The following is an 11,456-nucleotide window of genomic DNA, read 5'->3' as shown; positions in this document are numbered from 1 at the left end:
TAGGACACCCCTTTCAGTGGTATTTAATGGGGGCAGGGGAGAGAAAATATCCTAAACCGCTAAATTGTCCTGAAATATCCTTTGTAAGCCGCCTTGGCAGTGAGTGGCTTTTCTCTGAAAGGTAGCATGCAAGTACTTCAAATAAACAAACAGATGGATAAAGGATGCGCCTGTAGTCTCAGCAATGAATGGGAAGCCTACAGAGGCATTACATTATGCTTCTCTACTCATTACAATGCAAAACCAAGCTGAAGGCCACCTAGACTGCTCATTTTAGATCCAGAAACCAGTGTGTCACTCCTCTTACAGCACCCAATATAACAACTGGGCACTATCAACAGCAACCTTTACTAAGATCTCAGGTTTTTGTTTGGTACACCAACCTACTACACAGTGTAACCGTAACAACAGAATGTAAGAAGTTATATGTGTACATTACCTTAAATCAAACAATGATAAAAGGAATTCTGGGTTTGCTTGTGTTACTGGTTTTGGGGAAGGGAAGATCAAGAGGTCTGCTGACACTATTCAGTTTTAGGAGAAAACTCAAAACAGAAGGGGTACGTGGCCTACTTGTGGAAGCAGGAAGAGAGGGAAAGGAGGACAGAGCATGCAGAATGAAATCACCTGCTGACTGGGGTACGATGGAGAGGAAGTGCAAATGGAGGAAGAAGAGAGCATGATCACTTTTTTGGGGCAGGTCCGAGAACGCTCCTTTTTCCTCATCTTTGTTTACAAACAGGGGAGAGAAAAAAGAATAATAGTAATAATAATAGAACAAGAAGAAACATGGTCAATGATGATGGTTATTAGTTGTGGCAAGGCCACAGACTAAAGTTTCCCCAAACAGCGGATGAAATATTAAAATTCTTTCTGGATTATACCTGTTCAGGTTACCCGGGAGTGAAAGGGCTCTGAATGGTCCCTCAGCACACACAAAAACTAAGTACTCCCAAGTAGCACAGCCTTTGCCTAACAGAAAGCTGGCTTAAGAGCAGGGAGTTTTTCATTCAACCATATGGTTGCCTATCTAAAGTTGTCCAGGGATAATTTTACCACCACTACTGTGTCTGTATGTGGGCAAGGCCTCAGAAATGCATCGTGCGCAGGATGTTGATCTTGCTTCTCTTTCTCAGTTGACAAGTAGTAACCAGCGTTGTTGCGCATCAGTGCAAGTGAGCTGCATTTCCTCATGAGGTAGACAATGTCATTTGAAGTCCCCGTGTCACTACAAGCATAGCTGGCCATTATATGATGCCTCATTTATCTGAATGGCTCAACCAACCGGTGACATGAGGGATATATAAATGAAATTCAGGTAACAGGGATTCAAATATAAGTAGTTCTCTTTGGAATCTCAAAGGCATCAAATTGGCCCATGTCTAAAAAGGGCAGTTTTATGCAGCTGCTGTTGAGCTACAGAATATCCTGTTCCTTTCAAATGTAACACACACCAAAAGGTGCAGGGCATAAAATAAAGAAATTTTACCAAACTTTTATTTGCTGCCCCCTAAATGCTGGAGGCTGAATGTTAACATGACAAAAAATATGCAAATCTTCGTTCATTCCTGGTGCTCATATTTATGTGTACTGGGGGTTGGGGGTTGGTACCCCCTTCTAGTCCACCCAAAACCCAAAGTGCAGTGATTTTTAAAATTGCACTTGACTGTGTATTTTGTTGCATAAAATGCCCTCCTGGGGGGGGGGGGCGGTGCTCTGTTTCAAAAAGCAGTATATAAACACCACCACCACTAATGTTGCTTATTTTGAAAATATTGGTCCACTTTGGATTTATTTTTTTTACTATGCAAATCCAAAAGTCCTTCTTAAAATATGAATCTTAAACACTTTTAACTCTGGGCAATCTAAAGCCCAAAGGGAAAGATTTGTGTATTGTTCCTGCAGGTCAAGAGCTGTCAACATCCATAAGGCACATTAGGAATGTTTCCCGTCACTGTTCAAATTGGGGGGAAAGGAGAAAGCTAATGGGGACCCTTAATAAAACCCAGGACCTCATTGACTGTCTCCCACCAAGTTTAGCCAGATCATGTCCTACTCATATAGCCTTCTAAAAAAAAAATATATAGCTAAGAGAATAATGTTTCTTGTTTTTTTGTTAAGGTGGCAGTCACACGAATGTAAAGTGGGCTGAAACCCTTGCTGGCCTTCCTATAATTAGAACATTGTTTTCCATCTTCAAGTAGGATGCATTTCTGAGTTCCGAAAAGGCCAGTAGTAAATGATGCTCACATCAATAAGTATAAAATGGAGGAAGATTCCACTTGACATAAACAAGTTGGCTGGCATAGTTCTATTCCATCTTAATGGCTGGCTCTGGTCACTTCAACTCAAATGGATCTTTGGGTGTTATCATTACCAAAAAGAGTGTGTTTACTGCATATCCATATATCCGTGCAAGAAGAACCCAAGACAGATATATTCCTTGATCTTACCACCCTCTGACCCCAGACTTCAAACAAGCAACTTCCAGTTTCACAGGCTTCCTTTGTTTTACACACACACACACACACACACACACACACACCACCTCTCTCAAGTGATGTAAGTATGCAAATGAATGATGAAGTTAAGAGAATGAGATGAAGTTCATTGGAATTACCAAAAAGACAAAATTATTCCTATGACACGTAATAACTTGGGTTTCCACCTCCCTAGCAGCACAGCAGATTCAGCTCTTTTTAATAAGAGACCAATCAAGAAATCCTCAAAGAGTAACCATTAGAGGCAAGGATATTTTATAATCATGCACATAACTCCTGCAGGTAATTCAATCCCATTTCTTTAAGAGCTTAAGAAACTCGTAGCATGATCATGGATATTTTCTTGCAAAAAAAGGTGGATGAGTTGACCTAAGTGTTGGTGGAGCAGTAAAAACAAAAAACACATTGGCTCAGGAATTATTTTAAGAGTTCCTTCCTTAATTCACATACCCATGACTTGCATTGTGCAGGTACTTCTCATTGTACTGTATACTTTCTCTGTAGCGCTAAAAGAAAAATTAGGCAACGAGAACTAGTACAGAGGCTGTGTACATACTTGACTGCATTTCTTAAATCAATAGGGGTAAACAGGACTCATGAATCAAGTTGATTACCTGTATAAACAGCAGCAAACTGAGGGGCCAGTTCATCAGGTGCAAAAATCAGGCAAGAGAGAACAGGGTTTGCTGGCCACATCTTTCCCTACGACCCGGGCCATGTTTTCATTCAAGTGTCTCCTAGAATTCTTAAATACCAGGTCTGCCATGTCTTCTCAAGAAAGAAAACATAGGATGCTACATCTGACATGCTGGAACCTTCTAGGCAAGAGAGACAGGTGCTTTCCATCTGAACTGTTGGATTTGATTCACCATATCTAAATGTCTAAGCTGAAGTTTGGAAAAACCTGTCTACAGTGGTGCCCCGCAAGATGAATGCCTCGCAAGACGGAAAACTCGCTAGACGAAAGAGTTTTCCGTTTTGGAGGTGCTTTGCAAAACAAATTTCCTATGGGCTTGCTTCGCAAGACGAAAATGTCTTGCGACTTCCTGCTGGTTTTTTCCCCTCCCCCCCCCTTTTTCTAAGCCACTAAGCCGCTTATCAGCTGATCTGATCAGCAGATAAGCCGCTAAAAGCCGCTAAAAGCTGCTAATAGCGCTAATCCGTCTTGCTTCGCAAGACGAAAAAACCGCTAGACGAAGAGAATCACAGAACGGATTCTTTTCGTCTTGCGAGGCACCACTGTATCTGCCTTCAAAAAAGCCTGAAGAATGTTAACAGAAAGTACCAAAATTATTCTGTTAACTGTACTTGAAAATCAGGCAAGAGTGAAATGCCTCAAGAACATGCCCAGCCAAAGCAGGTTTGCCTACACCCTAAAATCTCTGGCAAGGCCAACAGCACTCTCTCATCAAAACCAATAGCAATAACCGTGGGATTTATGTGGATAACAATATCCCAGTGAAGCTATGAAAATTCGAATCTAGGCTATGGCTATGAACTTAGGCCAAAAAGACAAACCTGGAAAATACCAGTCTAGACAAACAGAAAGTAGCAAGTCACATGTGTATGGGTTATGTGGATCTAGGTTTGTGATCTTAGGTGTACCTACTTGGCAGTAAGAACAATTCAGTTCAATAGAACCAATTAAACATGCACGGGGCTCTTGCAAGATTCTTAGATTTTAATGACATGCTAAATAGAAAGTCAACCTGCCCTTTTGAAAAATCTCTTTTCCAGCAAATCATTTCCATGGTTCATGGTACTGAACCCAGCTCATGTTTCCTAGTTACTGGACAGCTTGAGCTGAATTTCTTCTACATTCAAAAGTATCTAACTGGCTTGGATGAAGTGCCCTCACCTCCATTGCCTTCAAAAGGCATGCACAACTTTAACCAGGGTGGAGGCCTGTGTCTTCTGGCCCAATGGTAGCTACCCAAAGTAAAAGCATATTTGTGGACACTCCATGGAATGGAGTGCGATGAATAGCAGATGATGGATGAAAAGAAAATCATCAGCAACATGAGCTTACTGGGGTCAAATTCACTTGATCAGCTGAAGTTGCAGGCTGGGGACCTTGATTTATTTCTACCCCCGCTTCCACCTACGTGTTAAGCACATTTGAAGGGAGGAAATAATATCAGAAGCTGTATCACTGTCACTCATCCCTTTTGCAGATCTCTTGAATATAGAAACAGTATTTACAAAAAGCGTATTTTGACGCACAAGATATTCCTACATTTATTTTCTGAAATGATTTCCATTTGCTCATGCTAATGCATCATGGGATGAGAAAACCCTGCCGTCATTACATTACGAAGAATCTATATACAAAATATGTTTTAAATAATGCTAGTATAGCAACCACAAGCCAGAGCAGAAGGTGATAAAATCTGTTTCCTAAATTAGCTATTCCAATCAGGCAAACTTGGGTTGGATTGGTGTGGGGTTTTTTTACTGACACTACCATTCAATTCCAATTTGAAAAGGAAAATAAAATCCCTCAGTTGAGAGTGATGGAGAGTATTAGAGCTTTTAAAAATTAAATATGAAAACAGCTGTCAATATCTTGTCTGTTACAAGTGGAATAGTTATTTCAAAGAAAGCAATGCCTCTGAAGATGAAGATCAAAGTCCATGGCAAGAATGGCAAAAGCCTTACCAGTTTCAATGAAAATGGATAGTTCAGGGTTCTATCATAGGCAGTAAGAAATGTGATCAGTACACAATGACCTCAACCTGCTAATATGAGCCACTGAGAAATCACAAGCAGAGAAGGTACAGTATAATAACAAGGAACATCTCTCTTCCTTATCTCTTACTTCAGACAAAGGGCTGATTCTCCCATTCTATTTTCCAATGTTTAGGATCTCCCCTTTGAGTGATCCTCATGGATACCAGAACATGTTGTCAAGACACATTAACTGCTTACCCAACCCGCTCTTGAACCCTCTAGAAATCAAATCTGGATTACACAAATTAACAGGTAAGAAAACATAGACGGAGTTTCCTAAGGCTCATTTACAAGAGTGAGCCCCTAACTGGACAAGCGAGCACAACTACTGCTCAAATATTCACCAATGGTCAGGAACAGGGAGAAAGTGAAAAGATAACATAGCCCTTTAATGTGAGCCACACCTACTGTCAAATTACATGCAGGCTTTCCATTTTAAAACAGTGCCAGTCCACAGGAATAACCTGGAAATTTGGTATGGAAAAGCAGCAGCCAATGGGGTGGTAGCTTAGATGGATTGAGCATCACAGTCATTCATTCGGTTTCGTTTTACCTGTTTCCACTGAGGCATGGGGGCAAAGCGGCCCTGCTCTCGCTGTCGGTAGGCTGGCTGGGTGAGAGCACGGTCTTGATAAGGCTGGGCAGACTGTTGCATGCAGGTCATAGAATAAGCAGGATGGAGGCCACAGAGGGCATTAACACCAAACGCAAAACGAAACTCACAAAGAAACCCACAAGGGGATGAGGTAAATGTTGGGACAGGGTGGTCAGCAGACAGACATTTAGGAGAAGAAGAAAAAACAACGGAGTAAGGAAAAATTAGTTGGCAAATAAAATCGTATGAAAATGGAGAAAAGTAAAGAAAAAAGGAAGATGCGAACTTAAGATATAGAGGGCTGCATTTTTTTATTTCGGAATGTTTTATTTTAATAATGTTAGGTTGCAGCTGAAAGGGGTTTAAACTATTAGAGAACCAAAAATTCCTGGAATTCTCTCAAGAATTGAGAGCGAAGCAGCTGCACATTCATTCTCAAACCGTGATGGAGAAGACTCCAAAATCTTGCATCTTAACTGAGATTATTGGCTTCAGGAAGGATTCTCTACTGCTAGGCTTTTATGGGTTTTTCTACCCGCCTTCCTGAAGAACCGAAATGGACACAATTTAAGGAGGGGTAAAAGAACAGGCACTTTGCTAGAGGGCTAAAACATTCTTTTTGAAAGCCTCTTCGCTTTCTTTTACTTTCACACTCAGAAAAGGCCATATTAAAGGGACAGAAAAATGTTTTCCTTTGGCCCATTTGGTGTTTTGGATCTTCTCCTGGGATATGCAGGACAGCTTCAGCCATATGAATAATTTGTTTTAGTCCATGTGTACTCCCATGCCCTGAAGACATTCCTATGACAGAATTGCAAGTGAAAACATGATTCCGCTTGCAGTATATTATAAAACGGATTTGCTATGCTCGCAGATTTATTTTATTATTTAACTTTCACAGCTACGCTCAAGCAGGTTAAAATTACACAGGGTGCCAAGGTGATGAGTGCAGCACTCCAGCTAGGAGGATCTGCTTTTCTAAACAGGAAATCTGGTTATGTGTGGAGTGATCCACAGGGCAAACGATGGGGAGCCTTCTCTCATATGTTCAACTGATGGCAACGCACCAAAGATTAGCTCATAGATGACTCACTTGACACACACAACTCATGTAGCTGCATCTCCCAGGATGGGGCATAAAACATGCATATGAACCAATGGGGGTGGCGGAAGCCAACAGTATCGTCACGCAGAAATCTGCATGAATCGAAAGCCTGGTTAAACCTCCAGAACTGAAGAACCGTTCTAATGCTTGGGGCAAAGATGGAGCAACATGCAAGCAGTTCTTTGTGTTAGATCAACTGCCCTCTATCAAAACAGTACAAAACCCATAAGTGCAAGAACAGTAGTTACTAAGGATGGAGTTTCCCCTCTATCCTTAAGATGTTTCACCTATATGACTTATTTGAGAACAAGGAGGTACCCTGGTCAAAGCCAACAAGCCTCCAGATTCTCCCTGCCAGATAAATCCAAAATATCCTACTAGCTAAGCCATTAGCTGAGGTGCAAATGACATTCAAGCTGAAAAGCCTCTTCCTACCTGTCTCCGGATGCCTGTGGACTGTGCGGGGGCATTCTCCTCAAATTTGGCCAGCAGCTGTGTTGCCATGGACTTCACTTTATTCTGATTCCCAATGGCGGCATCAATTCTCCTCTCTGTCAGGGCGCTCACCAGAGTGGGCCTCTCTTCTCGGTAGCTTCGGGAAGAGTCCTCCTGGCAAATTGAAATGGATTATACACTAATGGATTCCCTTTCCAGAGCCACTTTCCGCATATCTCCAATTCTGTGCATCACTCCTAATTTTCAAAACACATCTTCCTTCTTGCCAGTTTACCCTGCTCACAATATGCCCATCTACCTGCTAAACTGCTCCTGCTATGAGAATGTGCAATGAAATTTAGATAAACAGAAGGAAGGGGCCATAGCTCAGTGATACAGCACAATCTTTGCATGCAGGAGGTCCCCAGATTCAATCTCCATCTTCAAGCTGAAAGGATCAGAGAGCAGCTGATGGGAAAGACATTTGCCTGAGGTCCCGAGAGTTCCAAAAGTTCAGTAAAGCTAACCTGAACTTGCCCATCTGAGCTAATTGACTCCCTCCCCCGCATGCCATAGTATTAAGAGGAATTCAAAGAGGAAAATCCCATTGATCAAGATCACAAATGCTAACGTACTGTACATCTCTCTATCAGGATGCACTGCATATCTTCATATATTCCTGAAAGCTCACCTCCAAACATATCAAAACAACACTGCTCAGGTTTAGCTGGAAACATCTTGCAGTAAGCAAAACAGTGACCATAATCGGAGCATTTTGTATTCAAAACAATTACACCTCTCTGACAGTTTGGGTGGATGATTTGGTTTTACAAAAACCTGACAGGGGGCATGTTTCTGAGCTGAAGTAGGAGGCAGGGTCACATGACTGAATCCCCTCCCTTGCACACAGAAAATTGAACAGCTGCTTTTGGGAGGAACCTCCTGTGAAGAGGAAGGCAAAATGGAAAACAAAACAAAACAGATTACTCTCTTACTTACATCTTCTGACTGGCTTGTCTTCCTCCTCTTTCCTGCACCATCCAGGTCCTTCTCCTTTTTATCCTGGGCAGAGAAAGGGGGAAAAACATTGAGCCCATATTTTCTCAGCCTATAATAAATCTACTTTGCATGTTAAGTAAAAGTCATACCTAACCTCCTCATCTAAAATAAGCAGGTGCCTGAATAGCTGATGGCATGTCCTAGGGGTACGCATTAGCTCTGTGTAACCTGAATTACAAGTGATTTGGGGAAGGTTCCCATGTTTCCAAGTTAGATGACACCATCAACAAAGCATCTCAAGGTGGATCAGGGTGTCCCTGAACTGGGCATAAACATAAGCACGCTTTCTACAAATTTATTCCCAAAGCAACTGTGCTTACCTTTGGTGTCCGTTTCCGAGAAATGCTCTGCCCCAATTTGCTGAAGAAGGAGATTGGAGATTTAGCGGTAGCAATTAATGCAGCTTTTTCTTCTGCATTCAGTTCCAGGTTATCTGTGAGCAGAAACAAATATGATTAGTTGAGACATAGCAAAATCTGAGACTAAACACCCTAAGGAGAGTTCCATTTCTTCTCATATATGAGCATTAGTATTCCATATCCTTCTTTTTCTCTCTGCCCTCTCACTTATCCTTTGCTTACACTTTATGCCACAAAACACCCAAATCAATATTCTATTCAATCTCTTTTTCATTCTAGAAAAGGACTGAGCATTTAAGATATTTTTGCTTAAAGTTGTTCAGAACTCCTTTTAGGAGAGGCATACAACCTTTCCCTGTCTGCTTTCTCTGTTCCATCAGAAATATTCCCAGATAGGAGGAGAAGGTATGTGTCTTCATCTCCACTTCAGGGATAGATTACAACATTGCTGCTGGACCCTTACCTGTGAAGCTGGAGCTTCAGGAAGCAGCAAACACCCCAAATGCCTTCCTAGGCATTACAATTTTTAAATATTTGTGGCGTTTGTAATACAATTAAAAACGCACAATGAATCAACAAATTAACAACTGTGTGTAGCTGTAGATTGCCCACCCCGAATGAGTCAATGGCCCCTGAAAGAAAGAAAAAATCCCCAGCTTGGCATACAGTGTTCAAGAACTATTTCTAGCAGATTTATCCTAGTTTTCTTACCACCAGAAGGAAGGGAGTCCTTGAACATTTCATAGAACTGGGTGAGATACATGACCATGGACAGCTTGTCTGGTTCACCAACTGATGCCATATCTTTGCCAGTCATGATGGGAGAGATCCCAAACTCTTTCTCAGCAACGTCAAATGCCAGCTGGTTATTCTTCTCTACATTGTGTTCATCTAGAGAGTCAAAGTCTCTGGAGGGAAGAAAATGTGTTGCCTAAAGGTTAATTTCTCTATACCCACTAATCATTAAAGGTAAAGGGACCCCTGACCATTAGGTCCAGTCGTGGCCGACTCTGGGATTTCGGCGCTCATCTCACTTTATTGGCCGAGGGAGCCGGCGTACAGCTTCCGGGTCATGTGGCCAGCATGACTAAGCCGCTTCTGGCAAACCAGAGCAGCACACAGAAACGCCGTTTACCTTCCCGCCAGAGCAGTACCTATTTATCTACTTGCACTTTGACGTGCTTTCGAACTGCTAGGTGGGCAGGAGCAGGGACTGAGCAATGGGAGCTCACCCCGTTGCGGGGATTCGAACTGCCAACCCATTAGGAAACTACAAAATCCTCCCACTAGCAGCCTCCAGATCTTATCTCATTATCCCCTCTCATTTCTATGGAGGACGAGGCTATCAACAGCTACTGGCCATGAGGGCTATGCTTTGCCTCCATAGCTGGAAGCAGTTTCCTTCTGGAAGGGAGTGATCTTTGCTTATTTCATGCTTGCAGGCTTCCCCCTTGCATCTGGTTGGCCATTATGAGAAGAGAATGCTAATTATATGGGTCATTGGCCTCATCCATCAATTCTTACTCCTCTCCCGACCCCCACACCATTCGGACCATCTAGCGTCAGGATGCCCTCTTCAACTTAACATTCAGTTTCTTACATGAGGTCAGGGCGATATCGGTGGATAATGGCACACAGCGCTAGGCCGCTCTTCCAAGACATTGTAAGATCTGTTATGTTTACGCCGGCATATCCGTCTGTCTGCCTCTGACACCAGCCCAGGAGTTTGCTAGAGCGAGCCACCGACTCTAAATACAAACACACACATATGCAACTGTTGTTCCAGGTGCTCAGCACTGTTGTCCAGAATAAAGAGATAAAAAGTGTCCTGATGAAGTAAAAAGGAATATATCCTTCTGCCCCCCCCCACAACTTCAAATAACATTTTCCATTATCATGCCTGTACACAAAAGTTAAATAATACAGCTTGTGTTTATCAAAGACTGTGAGTTGTCAAAGGGACTTTGAAGTCACTAAGGGACATTGAACACGGCTTTAAATAAAACATCCAGGCAATACTCTTCTAAAATGTATCATCTGAGAACCTGACTTCTGATTGCCACTGACATAGACTGTGGTTTTGAAACTCACGAGAGGGGAGAGAAGAAAGTGCCACAAAAGGAATGGGGAAGACTGGGAGCTTACCATTCCGCGACAACTTTGGTGTCCTGGAGTTCACCAAATTCTCTATTTCCAGGTGAATGTCTTTCAAGTCTCCTGTATCATACAAATGACGTACCTGTACCAGTTCAAAAAGATTTGCTTATTATCTCAAGCTTCAAAGAAGAATGCAAAAAAGTTAAGCATTTGCTGAATGACACAGGTGCGAGTGAACTATGTAAGTATCTGCAGAATAGTCACTCTCATGACAACAGGAATGAGTACCATGTGGCCTTCCAAATGCTGGATTCCAACTTCAGCCCCAGCCAAAAAATCAATAGATGCAGACTAAAAACATCTGAAGGGCCACAGCTTCACCACCCTAATTTTAAATTAATTTTAAAGCTTCTGTCTTGTAGCCATTACTTTCATGTTGTATATTGATTTTGTTTTATACTAGCTTTGTATTTTGTTCTTCTCCGCAATCCAAAAAAGCAATAAATAAATATAAATATGTAAAATAAATGAAACTAAGTTACAAAGTTAGGGTAACGTTGGACAATGGATTTCTG

At 42.0% G+C, this 11,456-nt stretch overlaps 1 protein-coding gene across 50 annotated transcripts in view; it reads right to left on the bottom strand.

Moving 5' to 3' along the window:
• Nucleotides 1-11,456, bottom strand: part of MICAL3 (microtubule associated monooxygenase, calponin and LIM domain containing 3) — a 197,538-nt gene that overhangs the window by 89,604 nt on the left and 96,478 nt on the right. For 21 of the 50 annotated variants that reach the window (XM_083460898.1, XM_083460856.1, XM_083460855.1 and 18 more), the window contains exons 11-17: nt 10,930-11,023; nt 10,385-10,532; nt 9,496-9,692; nt 8,746-8,858; nt 8,366-8,428; nt 7,367-7,540; nt 5,785-5,868 (exon numbers count right to left, since the gene is read on the bottom strand). In XM_083460898.1, coding sequence (XP_083317024.1) covers nt 5,785-5,868; nt 7,367-7,540; nt 8,366-8,428; nt 8,746-8,858; nt 9,496-9,692; nt 10,385-10,532; nt 10,930-11,023 — 873 coding nt within the window. Of the gene's footprint in view, nt 1-627; nt 727-5,784; nt 5,878-7,366; nt 7,541-8,365; nt 8,429-8,745; nt 8,859-9,495; nt 9,693-10,384; nt 10,533-10,929; nt 11,024-11,456 lie in introns of all 50 variants that reach the window. The other 29 variants (XM_083460881.1, XM_083460887.1, XM_083460889.1 and 26 more) reach the window with 4 other exon arrangements.

This window comes from Podarcis liolepis, assembly GCF_965112155.1.
Source record: "Podarcis liolepis genome assembly, chromosome: 10".
Classification (NCBI taxonomy): Eukaryota; Metazoa; Chordata; class Lepidosauria; order Squamata; family Lacertidae; genus Podarcis; species Podarcis liolepis.
Note: the sequence above shows the minus strand (reverse complement) of the source record. Positions and strands in the feature narration are given on the sequence as shown.